The following is a 21607-nucleotide window of genomic DNA, read 5'->3' as shown; positions in this document are numbered from 1 at the left end:
TTAGTAGGGGGTGGGGATCGCTTCAGATGGACTGAGCTGGATATGGGCTCGAAAATCTTTGCACGAAATTACCCCCTCACTAATGATAATTAAGTGCTAATCTCCCTTTTAATTAAGTGCAAGTTTTTTTTTTCCAGAGCACAGAAGCACATCCCTTTTATTATTTTTTTCAATTCTAAAACACACCCTAATTGTAGTGCGATGATTTTGCTAGAGCGTCGACCATCGATTCTCTGTATGAATTTATGAAAATCTAAACGGTGTGCACTAGTTGTTTTAACATAAAATCTAAACTGAGAGGCTTCTCGCTTTAGTCGTATCACGCGACGCGTTTCATAGCCGATCGATCGCGCCTATCGTCCATCCACGTGGCCACGCTGTAATGGCGCAACGAGAAGGATTGATATAGTGTGTGCCTTATTTCTCAATAGACATGTATATCTTTTTCCTATTCAAATAAAGTTTTCTCTTAAATTACTTATCCGATCTATAATCCGATTACACCATTGTATTCGTTACAATTAAATCTTCACAACAAGATCTTGCATGATTATATTACGATGAAAAAATATTTATATTTATAAATTACTTTTATTATATATGTAAGTTACTTTTATCATATATATATAAGTTACTTTTAGATATGACTAAATTATTTCTTAGTCATATAAAAGTAAATTCAATAAAGTCTAAAAGTAATTTACATATATTATAAAAGTAACTTAAAACAAAATGGAAGTAACTTTATCACGACATTAGAAGTAATATGTGATCTAAAAGACATAAGTTTTTTTTGAAATGAATACTACCAGGCATTTGCCCACCAGTGTACCTTTTTAAAAAGATATAAGTTATTAAAGAAATTAAAAAAGATACATATTATTACATTTTTCAAGTTCAAAGGAGATGGAGTACAAACCAGCTACCACTATCTGTGTAGTCACGTCCAATAAAAAAAAGACATGCATTAAAGTTACACTCCTTTTGTTATAAGTTACTTCTATAATATATGCAAATTAATTTTAGGTTTTATTGAATTTATTTTTATATGTCTAAGAAGTAATTTAGTGAAATCTAAAAGTAATTTAGATATACTATAAAAGTAATTTATGTTTTTTCATCAAAATATAATCATGTGAGATCTTGTTATAAAGATTTAATTGTTATGAACACAACGGTGTAATCGGATCGTAGATCGGATAAGTAGTTTAAGAAAAATTTTTATTTGAAGTATAGGTGGATAGGGTCTCTCATATATGGAGTGGTAGCTGGTTTAGACAATACAGCTACCACTCGCTGTGTAGTCACATCCTTATTTTAATCGTGTAGCTCTAATCTCACCGTCACTGGTTGGTCTAATCTTGCAACTCTTATCTCACCCGTCCGATTATAGCAGGTCAAACCACGTGCTGAGAAGTGTGCACAAACGCGTTGGCCCCCATTCCGCAAAAACCCATCGCAGAGCTCATACTCTTCTTTTGTGATCCCATCGAAAAAAAAAATAAAACATCAAGGTTAATATATTGATTTAGTTCCGTCCATTAGATGCTGTCCGATACAAAGTTATTCCCATTTTAACTTCTAAATCACTTCTACTTTATTAAAATTATTTTCTGGATGAACTATTAAAATGATTGCTTGATGACATATAATGAAAGTTTTATTGTGTTTTTTTTTACCCTGCAAAACTATAAATTTTGGATTTATTACTAAATTCTTTTGTGAAAATTCTGGCTAGACCTCCGCGACACTCCGTCTCCGACGCGAGGGAGGCTACGTGGAGCTTGGGAAGCCGGAGGGGCTACGACAGCGAACTCTGGCGTGAGGTGGTGGATCTAGTGCTGCACCGACCAGATCCGGTGCCCCCACGGCTAGATCCGGCGTCGAGTAGCTGATGGCGGGAGGTGACATCCGACGCGGGGAACTACACTAGGAGGCCAGCGCGGGTGGCATCGGCGGCAGTAGGAGACCGACGGCTGCAAGGGATGGCATCATTGGCAGCGGGAGGACGACGTCAACAAACGGTAACAGGAGGCTAAGAGCAAGTTTAATAGTAGAGCTCACTAGTTACTATTAGTCAATGTTAAAGCTAACATGTATAGCAGGTTGGCTATAAGGCTATCTTTATTTTCTTCATCCTCTCTCTTTCTCTCACCATGAATTTAATACATATTTCTTAGAGTTTGTGTGCAGTTAGCTCTTGCATGAGAGCCAACACTCCACACTTTTATTTATCTCTCTCTTCCACATAAGCATATAGCTTGTTTATAGCCCACTATTATCCTTGCTCTAACATTGGCAAGCTGATGCGGGCGGTAGCGGGGGCGGCAGCAAAAGCGAGGGAGGATGGCTCGTCGGTTGCAACGGACGGGCGACAACGGGTGACAGCAGACAACAACGCGTGAAGTGGGAGGTCCATGCTACAGGACGACACATTTTCTGTTTCTTATCCCGTTTCCAATCTCGCATCTTCTCATTCCCATGTCATGTGTTACCTAGGTCAATCTCGCCTCTTCTCCTTCCCGTGTTATGTGTTACCGCTCCTAGCCAAAGTCAGAAGATGCATATCCTCCCTTCTCAGTCCAGCTCTTCCTCCCTCCCGTTCCTGTTGAAGTCAGAGTACGTATCTCGCGCTAGATAGATAGTGCACGGATTTATTCGAAATAATAAAATTTTCTGCGCAATTGCACGGGTGCTTCGTGGACAGATAGTGCATGGGTTAAATTGACTCTTTCTGATTATATTTGTTGTCTTAAAAAAAGAATGATTAACAAATAAATTACCCACGCACCTACATTGATTCAAATAAACGTGCATATATACATATGTTCTCAAATATGTTCTATATATAGAATTGTACGATACACTTTTACCCACATACATAAACGTTCTATCCCCCACACCCACACACTACCTCCCACCTCATCCCAAACACACACACAAAAAAAACCACACGCGCACTGGGGGGAGGGGGGGGGCGCACATACAAAACTACACGCACGCTTTGGGGGGGGGGGGGCACACACAAGAGAGAAAATCCAATTATGTAATGTACACTATTATTACTATATGCGTACCCTCCAATGTAAAGTGATATATGCTCTTGAAAAATTGACTGGGTACGTTGCTATTAGTGTACTAAACATGTTTCAACATTTCAAAGTTTCAACTAAAATCAGGACTGTGGTACACATAGCTTCATCGGAACCTAGAAAATGTCCCTGAACTTAACCATCCTTTCATGATTATCTTCTTTTGTTTCATGAGAAATGTAATGAATATGAAACCGATTGTTCTAGATGTACTTACTAATTTTCTGTGAACTGCATCAATGACATTTTCTAAAAAAAATAAAGAAATAAAAATGGAGCATTTTAACATTGTCTATGCCGGGACATGATGGCAATTTTGACGATATATACACTTGGATTTCAATCAAGCAAAGCAATCAAATCGAGATCTTTATCAATTCTGGAATTTATGTTTACCATTGATTGGAAAAACAAATCTTGGGATACCGTCGTCAGCTTGTGGCCAGTCACTGCAGACGTATATGTGTGTATCACACATTAATTAGCCTTATTAACTATTTTGTTGGTAGAAACGCTTATATAAGCAGCAGTTAGCACCCCTCGATCTTCAAACTTGAGCACAAGTGTTGCATCTGTAACAATCAGTACTGTAAGTTTGGTCTCGTATCGATCATGGCCGCCGCCGCCGCCGCTCCTAACGGCAACAGCAACGGCAACCATCATGGCCTGCAGGGCGACGGTGATCTACAGATCAACGACATCGACCGAGTCTTGGAGAGATCTCTCATACGATGAGTAACACATCTCATCTTCTATCTACTTGTTGCATCAATCCTTTTTTTTTGTTTCTGTAACATATCTATACATAGAGTGTTGTTACGGTACAGCGGTCGGTACCGGTACTGCCCGGTACCAAAATCCTGGCCGTTGGATCTGGCCCGATCCAACGGCTGGTAGAGTTTGGTACCGGCGGTACCAATTCTGTCCCTGTGCAGTACCACGTGGAGAACTGAGGTGGAAGGGCAAAAACGTAACTTCACGTGCAATAACCGGATCGGGAGGGATGGACGGGCATCTCGAACCCTAGAAGCGCTGGGATTCTCGATCGATCGCCGCCGCCGCCGCCGCCGCCGGGAACGAGGACATCGACGCCGCCACCGCCGCCGGGAACAACGAGTTTGCTGCTGGCGTCGCCTGCTTCAACGTCGCCGCCGCTACCGCCGCGGGAAGGACGACATCGACGCCGCTGCCGCCGGGAAGGACGACATCGACGCCGCCGCCACCGGGAACGACGAGTTCGCTACCGCCGCCGCTTGCTTCAACGCCGCTGTCGCTGGGAAGGACGAGTTCGATGCCGCCGCCGCGGCCTGCTTCAACGTATGTCGGAATCCACCGCTCGCCGCCACTTGATTGCTTCAACGCATGGCTGGCGCTACTCTCTTCCGATCCTACCCATGCCGAAACGAACGGTAGATGCGTACTGGTACCGAGCGGTACAATTTGCTGGACCATAAAAAATCTCCTATACATATCATGCATGTCTATGCAATTATGCATACATGATTGTGTGTACTACACACAGATAAATATGTGTGTTGATGTAAGTGTGATGATCGAAAATGTGTGTGATGCAGATCAGGGTGTTGGATGAGACGATCAGGAGGCTTGAGCAGCTGTTCAGGTTCACCCAAGCAAACAACCCGGGCCCTGCTGTGCTGCTGAGGATCATTGGGAGGATCAACCGTGCAAACGCCAGGAGATCAACGCTCTTCGCCCAGCTCCACACCTACATTCGCCGCCGCCGCCGTCGCCACCACCAGCAACAGGCGCCTCCGTCGCCACCTGCCGGCGGCAACATCGCCAGCAACGGCAACGGCGCCGCCATCAACAACGGTAACAGCAACAACGCTGCTGCTGGGGCTCCTCCTGCCGATGCATGAGCTAGCATTGACCCTAGCTTGATGCCGTGATGCTGATGGACGCATGTAGCTGGAGATGATGAGTGTTGCTGTCGTTTCTTTGCTGATCGATGTTTTCTAGCTATTGAAGTTGTTACTAGAAGTCATCAATTTATTTCTACCGGTTTAATCAGTTTTCTAATAATTAAGCTAGCAGTTGGGAATGTGCAATGGATTTTTCTAAAAGATAAATTGAATATGTAGCTGGAGAGATCGAATAATTTTTGTAACTCGCCTTGCCTCTGGAATTGATCAATCGGGTGATTTCTGTTATAAAAGATACAGCAGAACGACGACTAACTTTCTCGATCGTTTCAGTTATTGATCACCTAAAACACGCTAGATGACGACATAAGAACACACGACATTAATTTGTTAATGAGGTTCAGCTGAAGCTTACATCCCCAGGGCTTTGATTATGGATATTTTTCTCCAACCAATATAGCTACTAGCCGCTACGAGTCCATGACCACGCCGCCATCATCTCCCTGCGTGTCTACGCTACATTGTAATCGCTATGGTTATATTGTGGTGCCCCCCTAAGACATGGTTACATGGCTACATGGCTCTATATATGAAATTGGTTCTAAAACATACTCCATCCGTCCCAAAATATATATAGCAACTTTTGTTTGGATGTGATGTATCCTAGTACTATGAATCTCGACATGAGACATGTCTAGATTCGTAGTACTAGGATACGTCCCATCCAACCAAAACTTACTATATTTTGGGACGGAGGGAGTAGATAAGGTCATAACAGTTGTTCAATATAATGAGGGAAATATCTTCTCTAGATATGTAAACTGAGTTCATCTTAGTTTTGTCCTTCTTGTTTATGTTATTATGTACTCCTACGACTACAGCATCGTAATGTACCACGATTTGATGAGTAATACTCCAATATTCAATAGTTGCCTACCATAGTTCGCGTAATAAGAAAAGGAATACTGATAAAATCAACATAACAGAGTACGTTAGACTAAAGAAAGTTTTGCATCGGGCTGACAAATTCCAACCTAGATGGTGTACACATGCAAAGCACACCCTCTCAACCTTTATACAACCACTAACCTGTGTGCAAACATAAGAGTGATATATAATCAAGATTGCACCGTGAACCATTTCCCGCGCAATTGGATGAAGTCCTTATAAAATAATAAAAAAAGGTTATGATTCTAGTATGACGACTATATAATTAAATGAACCGATATATTTCCCGCGCAATTACGTGAATAACCATAATAACGAACCCTACCAATTATAGCTGACAACGTGTGAGTAAACCTATTACGTAGTTTCGTGTAAAATAAACTCCACTTTTATTAAGTTAGAGTAGTAATTAATGCACAATATTTCCATTTGTCTGTATTGCTGGTGTCCATTCCCCATTATTTTTCTTGTGCCATATGCGTATGCAAGGTGCGGCCTCTCCAGTGGCCACGTCAGCCATATCTCACGTCATGCTAATAAAGAAGGGTGCGGGGTAGGTGGGCCGGCCCATTGATCAGGCATTCCTTCAGGCTTCTCCTAGACAAAAAGTTAAACTGGGCCTAGTTAATTAGCCCGTTCTCCACAACCAGATCAAACAACAGCCACGACGTCCTCGCAAATATAATGGAGAACATCCATATCTCCGCGATGGTAAAAGGAAAGGAAAACAAAATATCTTTGTTATACTCCCTCCGTTTCGAAATGTTTGACACCGTTAACTTTTTAGCACATGTTTGACCGTTCGTTTTATTCAAAAACTTTTGTGAAATATGTAAAATTATATGCTTACATAAAAATATATTTAACAATGAATCAAATGATAGAAAAAAAATTAATAATTACTTAAATTTTTTTAATAAGACGAACGGTGAAACATGTGTTAAAAAGTCAACGGCGTCAAACATTTCGAAACGGAGTAGTAGATAGTGGGCGACAAGACAAAATTCTTATTTTCTTAAGAAAAGAAAAGGAGTGAAATGAGGTTTAGAATAAATACCAGATATATATAACTAGTTTAGCTGTTCAAAGGGAATGTGGCGAAAAGCAAGCGAGAGCAGGCATGCATGCATGATTGCCCACAGCAAAAAAGCTTGGTTTTGTTTTGCCATTAATCGCTGTTCCCAAGGCTATATACATGGCTTGATCATTAGTAACAGCTGTATGTTCAAGCTGTGTTAATTATATATGGCATCGATTTGGCGATATATATATATATATAGAGAGAGAGAGAGAGCGCGCGCGCGCGAAGCAAACATTATAATTAACCAGAGATCGATTGGTAGCTTCAAAAACTTAAGGAAGAAAAACTTAGGAGTAATTTGCATGGATTATTATTATTATTATTATTATTATATATATGTATGGAGCTGAGTACAAGGCTTAATGGTTTTACTTTTGCTACGTAAAGTCGTCGATCGACTATTAGTTAGCCTCGATAGGCAGCCGGAGCAGCTAGACAAGCAATCTCTTGTAAGCAGAGGAGATCGAGGAGGAGAGGAAAGATCGAACACGAAGAACGCGTGCATGTGCGCTCGTATATATCATGCGCTCATGGCGCCAAAACATCATCGTCGTCCACATGCATATGCAGTTTTAGTTTAGTTTAATTAATGCAGTAAGTTTTAAAAAAAAATGAACTTAGTAGTAGAGCAGAGAGCTTAATTAACTAGCTAGTGATCGATCGATCATATGCCGCTGGCCTTGAAGAGCCTCATGAGGCCGAAGGTGATGCCCATGGCGGCCCACCCACCGAGCACCACCCTCGCGCTCGACCGCGCCACCGCCGCCCGCCCCAGCACCGCGCCCACGCACCCGAACGCCGCCAGCGCCACGCTCGCCACCGCCACCACCACCGCGATCCGCAGCCTGTAGTTGACGATGAACCCGGCCGCCAGCAGCGGCACCACGGCGCCCACCGAGAACGCCATGGCCGACGCCGCCGCCGCCTGCGCGGGGCTCGGCAGGGCCTTCTCCTCCTCCCCGCCGCGCTTGCCATCGCGCTCCAGCTGCGCCAGCTCCACATCGCGCTGCGAGCACACGGACACGAACTCCCCGATGGCCATGCTGCAGGCGCCCGCCAGGAGGCCCGCGAAGCCGGAGATGACCATGGCGCGCGCCTCCGCCTTCACGGCGCCCACCCCCAGCATCAGCGACGCCGTCGACACCAGCCCGTCGTTCGCGCCCAGCACCGCCGCCCGCAGCCAGTTGGCGCGCGCCGCCAGGTCCAGCTCGTCGCCCACCGCCGCCGGGTTCTCGGCGTCAACCTGCAGCTTGTTGCTGCTTGATCTCTCGTTGTTCATCATGGCCGCCATGGCTGATTGGCTGGCCTGTTAGCTTAATTAATTAGCTGAGATCGATCGAGTGGATGGATGGGCAGTGTGGCGAGCACGCTTCTTGGCGTGTTTTATAGTGGTTTTCAGGAGGTTTTGGTGTGGCTATTGCGTGTCGCCAACTAATTTTAAAGCTACTACACTAGCTGCAGTGCAGTGCATCGTTATATATGCATGATCGATCCATCTCTTTTTAGCTATCTACCTCTCTAGACCAACACCCTTCACTTTTGCTCCCCTGTATTGCTCCTCGACATGATGCCACCTTCCACGAACATTTAAAGTCACCTATTCTTCAATATCGGTGCTTGCCGATTGTGTATGTGCAAATTACATTTATATCTAATATTAATAATTATTCATTGACTTAACTGACAATTACTTAATAGGCTATATATATTACCAATATATAACCAGCTGATGTGTTTGATTTGTCGCCAAAATAAACCTTACCATATTTTGGTATTATTTCTCAATATGTGAGTTGAGTATAGATTTAGGATTTTATGAAGTTGTATGTATATACATTGTATGAATTTTGATAGGAGATAATACTTTTTAGCAAACGAGTGGACATCCCTTTGAGAAATCAAAAGAACTAGCACGGTAGCCCGCGCAGATTGCGCGGCTAGCATCATTATATTTTCTCTCATATATTTAGCATATATATTTTCTCATTATTTTATTAAAATATATTACAATGACAACATAATTTTAAATTTTGCAATAACTTTTAATTTCAAATTTCAGTTACTTCTAAATTGTATTCCTATATTGTCTTTAAACTCTTCTTCCCATGTTTTTCTTAATTTCGAATTTTATTTATTTATAAAATGCATTTTTATATGGACTCTAAACACTACTTTTCATTTTATTATGTTTATTCCGAATTTTAGTTAGTTTTAAATACCTATATAGACTCTAGACTCTACTTCTAATATTCCTTATTTTTTAATTCCGAATTTCTATTTTTTTCTTAATTATATTTCTATATGGCCTCTATACTCTACTTCTAATATTCCTTTTTTTAATTCCGAATTTCTATTATTTCCTAATTTCCTAATTGTATTTCTATATGGACTCTATACTCTACTTCTAATATTCATTATTTTTAATTCCGAATTTCAGTTATTTCATAATTGTATTTCTATATGGACTCTAGTCTCCTCTTCTAATATTCCTTGTTTTTAATTCCGAATTTCAGTTATTTTCTAATTGTATTTTTATATGGACTCTAGTCTCCTCTTCTAATATTTCTTATTTTTTAATTCTGAATTTCAATTATTTCTAAATTGTATTTCTATATGGACTCTAGTCTCCTCTTCTAATATTCCTTATTTTTTAAATTTAGAATTTTAGCTATTTCTAAATTGTATTTCTATATGGATTCTGCCTTTTCTTTTTCTCCGATTAATGTGAGAATTTCCAGGTCATGAGAGCGAACGTGGAGGCTCCTTTTTCTATTCCTTTAATAATATAATAAATTTCCCATGCATTTATATCTTCAAACTGTACTGTTCAGTGAAATTTGTCATACCAGTCGATTGCACTGATCGATTCCCTGTTCTGACTTCTGAACACCATGGAGTGCAAGCCATATAGTAAGTGCCTAGCACGTACTAGATGATGCTTAATTTCAGCTTCAAGGTAACTGTGCAAGATCCCTTGAAGACAAAAGAGGCCTCTCGTACCTTAACTTACTACATTTGGTGGACTACTCTAAGCAGAAGATCGACTCGTTTGCCATTAATTGTACCTGAATGAAATGATTACATTAGTTTCACTGTGCAACATATGCGCTCTCTTTAGCATATACTCCTCCTATATGCATTTCAAAGTAAAGGAGCATATGCCATGCATTGAAGATCATGCATGTTGCTAGCTCAATTTACTACTGGTAGATGAAGTACTATACTTAGAATCAGAGAAAAGCCCACCTTAAATTAACACTACCTTAACGTTGTAAGCAATTACATATATATCGAAGTTATATAAATATTCTTTGTCTATATGAGTTTTTCAATTTTAAGACATCTTTTTTTATTTCACGCCACTACACCAGGGCTTTAAATTCCTAAAGACGGTACGGTATACTGAAAACAATTGTAGCTAGCTAGCTCATACAGTCAAAGTGTGCGGGATTCGGTTAAGTTGACAGGGGAATGTTCTCCTTGTCGGATGAAACCTCATTATTTCCTTAATTGTCACTTCATATTTACGGCCAGTGCTTGGGAGTGGAATTGCACTTTTTTTAACATGAGAATCCAAGAAGGAACAAATTAAAGAAAGAAAAGACACCGGTCTGTATTAATTCTAGAACGGCTTCGATCGAGCCCAATGGACGAATCTGCTTGCTCTCATCTTGCTTCCCTCACAGAAGAGAAGAAAAAAACTATACATATTTATATTAGTCAAAATGTATGTAGTAGTACAAAAATTAATGTCAAGGTGTGCAATGCAAATCAGTTAAATTAATCAAATTGCAGGCATCCCTCTCGTGGAGACTGTTGTCTTTTTTTATCCGAGCAAAAAATAAAGGAAAAAAGCTTTGAGCGGACATTAGACATGAACTTTTGGAGGGAAAGATGACAAGTGGTGAACGGAAACACAACTTTGCAAATGGAAAAAAAGATGAAGAAGAAAAGGCAGCTCGATGGACTCCCTGCCATGGGCAAAGATCAACGACAGAAGAAGAAGAGAAGACAAGAGTTTTCAAAGAAAACGAAGAGGACGATGACAAAGTGCAGCAGAGCAGGTCAAGATGTTAGGTACGCTACTCGATGGCACTCATCCATCATCCATGTATGTTGGAGATTATGGAGAAATAAAAACAATCTAGTGGAGAGATTTGTTGTATTGATTATTCGTGAAAAATCGGGCGAGATCTAGTGAGTGCTGAATCGGCAGCCACTGGACCATAGGTCGATCAGAGAAATGGTACGTAGCTGCTGCAAGCAACGGCTCGCCCAAACAGCCGACCGGAAGAACGGCGTGTGGAAAGAGCTAGCAATCAGAGTAAATTAAGAATGATGATGATCGAGCTAGCCGCCATCACGCGCCATGGATCATCAATTGGTAATCAAGTGATCAGATTGATTAGGGGTTAAGAGTTCAGACAGACACAATAGAGGATTAATAATAGGCAAGCACATATAGATATGTAGATATAGTGCGGGATAAGCATGGCGTCCACACGAAAGGCACCACTCTAATCCCTCTTTCGGTTTTATCAATCTTATCCCGAATTCTGGCTGGCTGCTGCTGCCTGCCCATATCTTTGTGTTCTGCTCCATCTCTGCTTTACCATCTCATTCTCCACTCTATGTTGTTGTATCATGCCACTGGTCTCTCTCTCTCGCTTTCTCTGATCCCTGCTTGCTTTTTCATTGTAGACTGACTAATGCCATTTTCCTGCCTTGATCGATCATATAATGGAGCATTTTAGCTGATTGAGGATGGCCCTTGGGGTCGCCCAAGCGAGCATGCATGCACTGCACGAGCACAAATGCAGTTTGTTTGTTCAGATTAATTAAAAAAACAACAACAAGGGCTGCCTCTTGCAACGCATGATCGATTGATCGTTGAAAAGAAACATGAAAAGATTGAGATTTTTGCCGGCCAGAAACAAAACATCGCTGTGCTCACCGCACCTGGACGGGATCCGGATCTGACTGCAGTTCTCATCAACGGATGCAAATCGGACGATCCAGACTGTGATCACACTGTTCATCATCGTACTATAGCAAAAACATCGTAGCAAGGGATACTATTCATGCTGTTACTGTAACAGTAAATCTAAACCATCGATCATAAAAATAAATGGCTGAGATTACGTACAGTTCTCAGAATACTGTCACAACACTTCTTTTAGGGAATCATTTGGCGTGCTTTATTAATATACAAACATTGTTACAACATTCACTAGAACGTTTAGAACGTTAACAAGAAAATATGGGCCTCATCAAACCAATTACAAGAATTCCTAAACTTAAAAAAGTAAGATTTGCTAGAACATGTGCCACACAATTGGCTTCCCTATTACAATGCTCAACAGAGATTTTAACAAAATCATATATCAAAATCTGGCATTCATAGAAAATTGCCGTAGCCGTTGTTACCAAAAAGCACCCATCTTACATCGTCTCTACCACCTGTAAACAACCTGATCGGGTAATAATGCAGTCACAACACTTATCTGAATCCAACTCGACGGTTGTAACTTGTAAAGCCGCCGGTTTAGACTACTATAAAGGAGATGGAGGGTAGTGGGTTGTACATAAATGGGCTTGGCCTCTTTTCCAATTGTAGTGGCATACGGCCCACTTCCCTTTTAAGCCCTCCCCCAAACACCCGACACTGTACTGGCCTGCATACGGGCATTACGGGCACGGACGGACAGGTGGACCCCACCTGCCATTGGCTTCCAAGTCTACTCCCCACGGTGGGAAGGGAGGCAGCAAGGGATCGCGACGCCGCAGCCGCAACGGCTTTCCCGTCAGACTCACGTCTTCCACCAGCGCCTCCCTTACACGCTTCACTGACAGTGGGTCCAGTCTTCCTTGGGACCCACATGCATAGGGGGCCACCGCGCGAGTAGGTGAACCCACCGTATAGTACTAGTATTATAATCCGCTCTACAGCCTGGCTGAAATGACGGAAATGCCCCCGGGCTCCTCCTCTGTGTTGTGTAGTTGCGCACCGCTATCTCGGCTCGGCTGGCTCCAGTTCCCCACCAAACTCTCTCTCGCCATGGCCGCATCCGACTCCGACTCCGACGCCGACGCCGCCGCCGCCGCCGCCGCCTCGCTGCTGCCGGCGCCCATCCACCTCCTGCCGCCGGACGCGCTCCACAACGTGCTCCTCCGCCTCCCCCTCCGCGACGCCGTCGTCTGCCGCCCGGTATCGCGCCTCTTCCACGAAACCCTCTCCCACAACTTCCTCGCCCTCCTCCCCTCCCTCCGCCTCCTCCTCCTCCGCCACCCGCGCCCCGAAGGCGGCGGCTGCCTCCACGCCTTCGACCCCGACCGCCGCCACTGGCTCCGCCTCCCCTTCTCCGCCTTCCTCCCCAACCAGTCCTTCTCCCCCGTCGCCTCCTCCCCCTCTCTCCTCTACCTCTGGCTCGAGTCCCCTTCGCCTTCCCCGCCATCCCTCCCCTCCTCCTCCTCCTCCTCCTCCACCGCCTCCACCGCCCACCCGCCCAAATCGCTCGCTGTCTGCAACCCCTTCGCGGGGACCTACAGCTTCCTGCCCCCTCTCGGATCTGCCTGGGCGCGCCACGGCACCGTCCTCGCTGGCCCCGGCGGCGTCGTCCTCGTGCTCACCGAGCTCGCCGCCCTCTCCTACACCCCATCCGGATCCGGCAAGTGGATGAAGCATCCCCTCTCGCTCCCCTCCAAGCCGCGGAGCCCTATACTCGCCTCCGGCGCTGCCGCCGTCTTCGCGCTTTGCGATGTCGGCACCCCGTGGCGCAGCCAGTGGAAGCTCTTCTCCTGCCCGCTCTCCATGCTCACAGGCGGCTGGGCCCCCGTCGAGCGCTCCGCGTGGGGCGATGTCTTCGAGATCCTCAAGCGCCCGCGCCTCCTCGCTGGTGCCGGCGGCCGCCGTGTCCTGATGATCGGCGGCCTCAGGTCCTCGTTCGCCATAGACGCGCCATGCTCCACGGTGCTCATCCTACGCCTAGATCTGGCCACCATGGAGTGGGACGAAGCTGGCCGCATGCCTCCCAATATGTACCGTTGCTTCACCGGCCTCTGTGAGGCTGCTGCACAGGGTAATGCCATGCCTACTGCTGTTGCTGGTGGCAACAACAAGGTCAAGGTGTTTGGCGGTGATGGCAAGGTGTGGTTTGCTGGAAAGCGGGTGCGAGGGAAGCTGGCAATGTGGGAGGAGGATGAGCTAGGCAACAGCGGTGGCAAGTGGGACTGGGTTGATGGTGTTCCTGGGTACAGTGATGGCGTATACCGTGGCTTTGTGTTCGATGGTGGGTTCACTGCTATGCCCTGAAGTCTATGGAGAACACATACCAGTCCGGTGCGTGACTAAATGCGCTCAGGTTAAGATTTTAATTGATTCGGGACATCTATCCATTGCATGCAGGGGGAATTGACATGTCAAAGAATTTTATTTGCATTGTACTTGGTTCGTAGCATCATGAGATACTTTCAATTGCTGTACTTGTTAAAAGTGAAATGTTTTAAATATCTTTTCAGGGTTTGTTGCTTCAGACAATAAAATTCAGGTTACTTTTATTTTGTTTTGATGATTTCGTAGGGGGGAATATGTGTATGGTGATCACTCTGCTTGTTACATGAACAAGGTGATCACATCGTTATAATAACTTTGCTGATCTTGACTCGCGACACTACTTACATATTAGTTCTCAGTAGTCAGTACATAATTAGTTTTCCTACTGGCCGCATGAAGTGGGGAATCACTATATATAAAGTTAATGAATTCAGGTGTGCCCTAGTTCTTTCTACTCAGTACTTTAATGTTATCAGCAGTCATAGCAAGGGCAGGCAAGTATACAATTTTTCCTCTGTGTGTGTGTGTGTTCTGTACTTACTATTGATCTTTTGAATTTATAGTTTCCTAGGGCTTGGTTGGTACTCTAGTTATTTGTCTTCTGAAATGAACATGAAAACAAGTTTGTTAGGTCTTAAGCTTCATTTGTTCTGACCTTAGATGTGCTATTGGGATGCCTTATATGAAATATCATCCAGCAGAGTCAGGGATGCTAAAAATAGGTCCTAACACAAGCATATATATATATATATATATATATATATATATATATATATATATATATATATATATATATATATATATATATATATATATATATATATATATATATATATATCTTCATTCAGCATGTTTCACATACAGAATAGCTTTTAGGTATTCCAATACCATAAACGTGTCTATGTTCTTAGTTAATTCAGCAATAACATTATATGTTTTATGCTGTGTTATGGTTCTTAATTCCTTATGGATTCAAATATCTCAACACACTCTTTTGCTGAATTCCTCTGTGCTTGTACATTGTTCAGGTGGTGATCTTAGCTAATAAAAATTATAGAAAAGCTTTTGACAGGTTTTGTTATGTAACAAGGCATGTCCATATAATTGATAACTTGCGTGCTCTCTTGTTGACAGGGTGTGTTCGCTAGCCCAGGATCCCAACCGGAACAGTGATCGTGGAAAACGGGGCGGTTCATTAGGGCGTGATTAATTAAGTATTTCATTAGGGCGTGATTAATTAAGTATTAGCTATTTTTAAAAAAAAATGGATTAATTTGATTTTTTTAAACAACTTTTGTATAGAAACTTTTTGCAAAAAATACACTGTTTAGTAGTTTGAAAAGCGTGCACGCGGAAAACGAGGGAGAGGGGTTGGGAACCCTGGGCAAAGAACACAGCCATAGTGACGTGCAAGCACCTCAACTTTTTTTTCCTCGAAAATGAGCATCTCATCTTTGAATTCAGAAAGTCAGGAGTCTACACAAAAGAGCATGCATTCCTCTTCTGCTCTGTGCTTGCAGGTTCAGGTGGTGAACATTATAGAAAAGGTTTTGTCAGGTTTTGTTTCGTAACAAGGCATGTTCATATAATTGATAACTTGCATGCTCTTATTGACATAATGACATGCAAGCATCTCATATTTGAATTCAGAAAGTCAGGAGTCTACACAAAAGTCAAAGCTAGGGTACAGCTGCACTAATTATGAACTGTATGAAGTGGTACTTTTAGAAATATAGTGTAGTAAGGAAGCCCATTTGCCAAAGATTGAAACAGTTCATGGTCATGCAACCTTGGGTTATAACAAACTAATTTAGTCCCTAGTTGCAATGTGATGAGGTGCTTTACTAAACTTAATTTGGTGAACACATTATTTAGTTCTTATTTTTGCTTTGATTAAAGACACAAGGAGTATAATATGCTTTGCTTATCTTCGTTTTGGACCGTGCTTATTGGTGACTACTACAACATTAAGTTCTAACATTGGTTCCAGAATAAGTATTATCTTTGTTCATGAATGCTTTCAGCTTTTACAATTGTTTGCTTAGGTGGAGGAAGGTTTTAAGTGATATGATCTTTTGTGTTGACGATTCATCTGCCTGTCTCAAACATTATGGGCATTGGTCTGGGGTCAGGGATAAATGGCATATGAATAAGGAGTTTGTTGCTTGCCTTAGGTAAAGATAATATATGCATTTTTCAAACTAGAATTTGGTATTTGTTAAGTTATAGATAAAGTTGTAGCTACAGTATAATGCTAGAGTAATTAGGCTCCCATCATTTTCCCTACAGCTTATAAGCCACTGTCAATTTGAATTTTAAAACTTAATTTTGAAGTTCATTTTAAGGTTTATTTTTCAGCACTGGCTTTTAGAAAACTAAGGACACATAAAAGTTTTGGCCACAAATTATAAGCAGTACGGCTTATAATTAGCATTAGGCCAATCTAGGTGTCATGCACCTGCTCGTCCTATACAAAGTTGTGCTTTGCATGTAGTTCTTGAAGCAATGAATAATCAATCTGCTATACCTTCATTCCTTATTTTTCATTCTTGCTGAAGCTTCTTACTTATGCCATTTTCTAACGAATCTACTGCTATTTCTCCAATGCCTAACCAAGTTGCTGTGCCATGCTATAAGCCTTTCACTGAATATGAAATTTTACAAGATGTATTTGGATATGATCCCTGAAAATTTGGCAGATCTATGGGCATGTCACATCTTCCTGAATATCATCAGATATTCAGATTCTACTAAACCACAGTTTGGTGTTAATGATATTGAGCTAAATACATCTTGTAAAATTTGGTGGTTTTGTGCGAGTCTATGTTATAACTTCTTCACTGTTTCTGTTTTATTGTTCTTAAATGGTTACTTTCTGGTATCTACTGAGCTGGTGAGTGATCTGAAATAAGAAAGTTATGAGAGTTCTGATTTTGTGAGCCTTTTCAATTTTCATGCATCTTTTCCCTGTTTCAAAATGTTCTCTAAGATCTGAAAGCTATAAATTGGTATGTCTGGTTTTCTCTGTACATGAACATGCTCCCTAGTATTATTTACCTGTGTTCTTGATGTTCGCTAGTCTGGGGAAGCCATGCTAGTTTGCTCGAGACGAATGGACACTTTTATTATGTTTGGCAGCAGTTTAGCAGAATGCCTTAGGTGAACTAACAGTCTAACACCCTGTTGAATTTTTTTAAGCAATTACATAAACTGGAATCTGCGTACTGTTGGGACTGATAGATCTCTATCTTGTCCATTTAAGCTATTTCATAGGTCTTCTGGTTACATCAAATTGGGAATTTTCATTTCTGGTATACAACCTCATGTGTAGCAACTCTTGCTTACTTGTTCATCTAGAAAGTGTCCACATGAGCAGTAGCACGGTGGCATTATTATTGTTGCGAACCTGTTGCTGTTGTATTGAAATGCTTTGCCAGTCGTCATCTACCAATATTGTATTGTACGGTATGTGCCAAAATCAACACCGAACTACGTAAGTGCTATTTCAAGGTTAGTATAAAAAAATTGGAACGTGCATACAAATGTAAGCAAACTACTATTCAAAGCCATGGAAGCGTTGTTATCACGACGATCAACCGATTGAATATTTCTGATGTGCCATGCCGATTCATTGTTGTTCTCGTGAAGGAAGGTTAACGGAAGCAATAGTACTTTAAATTTTGAAAAACTGTCTTCACATCACATCTTTTGTTACACTGTAAAAGTTTTATCGTTAGTGTGGTTTATGATGTCACAAGTTAGTGGTCGGCTGATAATTGGCAAGGCTGTGCTAATCATCCGGTGATCTGATAATGAACACGCTCTGGTGGCTTTAGTGCTTGTGATATGCGTCCATCATTATTTATTTCATAAGAGCATGCAAGGACCCACTCTGATTAAGTGGTAAGCCCTGTAGTTGGCATGAAAAAATGCTGCTAATATTGATGTATGCACAATATAGTAAGGTGGGATGACTCGGCAGTGTGATCTTTTGGGTCAGCAGCTGCTGTCCGATTTGTCCACTTGATCCCGTGCTATTCTTACCTAATCCTGGATTGGATTGGCACAAGCTGCTGCTGCTGCATTTGATGTTCTACTGAATTTGTTTGTTTTCCCATCAACTTACTCGCTGCTGCTAGTTGCTGCTGGATTGTTTTGAGCAGAGCGGCTTCACCTTCACATCGCTATCGCAGCCGGCCACAGCTTCTTCACACTACTGGTTACTTACTGCGCGATAATACGGAATTTACTCCAGCTTTTGTCACTACCGCGTGACATAATTACTTTGGAAGTGACAGTAATATCCTTTAATTTGCACTTGCAGCATAAGCGTACTTTGTAGGTGGCGACAACAAAGCGTGGGCTTTAATTGTGCCGATGTCATGATCCATTTCAGGTCAGGTTACCCCAGCTTTTGTCAATACTTTGCCAAATAACAGGAAGTCTGGAACTTGATTATTCCAACTTGATGCGTTTTTGTTCCGGTGCTTACAGCACAAATGCGCATAATATGGTGGGTCGACTTTCTTCCTTTCTACGTTTAAAAACTGTTATGGTTGGACGCAGAAGCTAGCTGAAAGCAATTTCTGGCAGCTACAACAACAAAATCTTGCAACAACTAGTTGTGCTTGGTCTAACTAATACGTAGTTCACACAGTGGTACTACTTGCTATCCCTTGAAATTTAGAACAATAAAAGCTCATGTCATAGCTAACTGTTAAATAGAAGCTGTTTCTGATACAACCACATATATTACTATGGTAATACAACTTATATTACAGTATGCGCCATATAGGGGCTTCTTTGAAACAAAGGATATTTGGAGATTTTGAATCCGGTGGAAATAGTCCCTATGCATATCTTTGGAACAAATGAGTGGTCATCTCAAAACCATATAAATTCTTATGAATTGCCTCAATTCATTAGAATTTTGGAGGGTTTCTAGCATAAATTCCAACCTCATGGGAATCTTCCTATGTCTTCCTCTCTCAAAATTCTCGTGCTTTTTCCCTAGGAAACTCCAAACAACTTTATTAGATCAATTCTTGTATTGTTTGAAATCCTAAGGATTTAACAAGCCTTGACAATTCAATCCAACACTTCTTTTTTTCTTTTCATGTTTTTTTTAATCCTGAGTTCCAAAGGAGAGTTCCTTTGAAACAAGAGAAATGTGTATTTGTATTTCCTTTTGTTTTTTAGAATCTAGCTCAATCCCTAAGATGATCCTTCAAAATGCTCTCCCGTTTGAAAGAAGGCATAAGTGTTTACTACCTTGTACGGTACCCTTTGTATGATCGTTGTATGCATGGAAGGAGTATTTGTAGGTTGGCACTAATCCATCAAGTTAAGCCAAGCGTGCAGCCTGACGTACGCTACAATTATGGTATGTAGAAACAACTGCGTTGTACTACTATTTTCTGATTGATACGACGAAACTGCTTTCTTAGAATCTGGAGTCCGGTTATTAGAATATTGGATCTTTCTTTCTTCTTTTTTTTTTCTTTTTTTGAGAACAGAATATTGCTTAATTAGATTCTTGACTAGCATACATACGCTTGGAAACAAAGGTTTGGCCTTTGCTGTTTGCTGCCGTACATTGCAAACGCTATAGCTATGTATTCCCTACTGGAGTAGTTAATTGCTTCCTCCATTCTCATTTGTTTGACGCCAACGTTAAATTAAAAATAAACAAAGGGAGTACTTAGTAATTGACAGTGATTACTGCTCTAGCAGTTGAGTACTGCCGCTGCTTCTGACCTGAAGATTTGATTTGGCCCTTGCTGCTCTTAATCAATGAAAATATCGTAATATCATCGAGGTTGATTATTCTTCTGAGTTTATGTTTCTTTCACCGGAAGTTTTTTTAATTGCAACTTGATGCGTTTTGCTCGAGTAGTGCCCCAGCACAGTGGTGACATTGACAATGTGTTTATCACTTGAAAAACAGTTATAATTAACTCCGTGTCATTGCCAACTTTAAAACACAAGTTACGTCGAAGAGGAACGTGTTGGACACGTCGGGACAAGTTGGAGCAAGTACGATCTCTTTCTCTGTTGATGCAAACTAGTAAATTGTTTATCAATTGCTTAGTTAGTGAATTAAGCATGCAAGGCACATCGTTGAAATTAGAAGCTAACTGGATGCGGTCAAGCGTGGTATCTTGGATCCAGTTGCTAGAATCTTATGTATGTGAGTAATGAAGTACTAATAACTTAACATTGATTTGCTATCAGGTTAGCATAATCTAGCAGTGAATTTTGGCCGTTGCTATTATATAAAACGAAGGTTTGACATTGATATTGATGTTATAACAAGTAGTAGTACACTGTATTTAACAATTGGAGTAGGCTAGCAGACACATGATTTCTCCGCTTGTAAATACGTGAGTTTTGTGCTCTGTTTGGCATGATCCTAAATCTGAGATCACATTGATAAAATTTGAAGAATCATTTTATCATCACTTAAGACAGAATGTAAATAAATCATTATAATTTAATTTACAAACTTTAAATTTGTCGTGGATTAAGGATATGGAGTTTTGCCAAAACAACCATAAATCAATGGAGTAAGATTTGTAGGAGTATTTTGTTTGCAAATTAATATTAAAAAAAATAAAAGTAAATTTCAGCAAACTATAACAATAGCTGATGATTTTATCATAAAACTGTAACCGTAATAGCTTGATTTCTCTAGGCTTATTTGCTAGGCACGCACTCAAAAATACAAAATTATGTCAGGCCACATGTTAGACACACACCGTTATGGTTTACTCTGAATAAAGCTGTAGCAAAGTGATAGTTTTATCAAATGGAATTTACTCGAAAATTAATCAGTGCAAGTTTAGGGGAACTACTACTACCGGAGGTCACTGCCCGGTGGGCCAGGCAAAGAGAGAAGGAGATGGAAAGCACGGCGGGCCCACCGTACAGCGAGCCGTACTCTGATTCCACCCTTTCCAGCGTCCGTTTGTCCAATCTCCGGTACTTGCGGAAAGGACTGGTGGTCCCCACCCAAACTCTAACTCTCCGGCGTGCGCCCCTCCCGCCGCCGTCCGATTGCTCCACGATGAATCCAGACCGTCCATCTCGCCCCCCGGAATCGGATAAGGACACCCCCTCCGCCGCCACGCGTCGCGTCCCTACTGGATGCAGTAAGAAGCTATATCTCCTGTGGCGCGACGGCGCAGAAGATCCTCCTCCTCCTCCTCCTGCTTCCATTCCATTTTTTTCCATAATTCCATTCCACCAAAGCCAAAAATTCATAATAAAA

At 41.9% G+C, this 21607-nt stretch overlaps 2 protein-coding genes across 2 annotated transcripts; one reads left to right on the top strand and one right to left on the bottom strand.

The window, feature by feature from the left end:
- Positions 1-7305: 7305 nt before the first annotated feature.
- Positions 7306-8358, bottom strand: LOC4337475 (vacuolar iron transporter homolog 5-like). Its single transcript, NM_001420004.1, has one exon. It carries the CDS (start codon positions 8293-8295, stop codon positions 7669-7671), a length of 627 nt encoding a protein of 208 aa, NP_001406933.1. The 5' UTR covers positions 8296-8358; the 3' UTR covers positions 7306-7668.
- Positions 8359-13026: 4668 nt separating this feature from the next.
- On the top strand, positions 13027-14570 carry LOC4337474 (SKP1-interacting partner 15). The gene has a single exon (XM_015779454.3). The coding sequence runs from the start codon at positions 13063-13065 to the stop codon at positions 14314-14316; it is 1254 nt and encodes a 417-aa protein (XP_015634940.2). The 5' UTR covers positions 13027-13062; the 3' UTR covers positions 14317-14570.
- The last annotated feature ends 7037 nt before the right edge of the window (positions 14571-21607 follow it).

The sequence above is a fragment of the Oryza sativa genome, chromosome 4 (assembly GCF_034140825.1).
Source record: "Oryza sativa Japonica Group chromosome 4, ASM3414082v1".
Classification (NCBI taxonomy): domain Eukaryota; kingdom Viridiplantae; phylum Streptophyta; class Magnoliopsida; order Poales; family Poaceae; genus Oryza; species Oryza sativa.
This window is presented reverse-complemented; position numbering and strand designations above follow the sequence as displayed.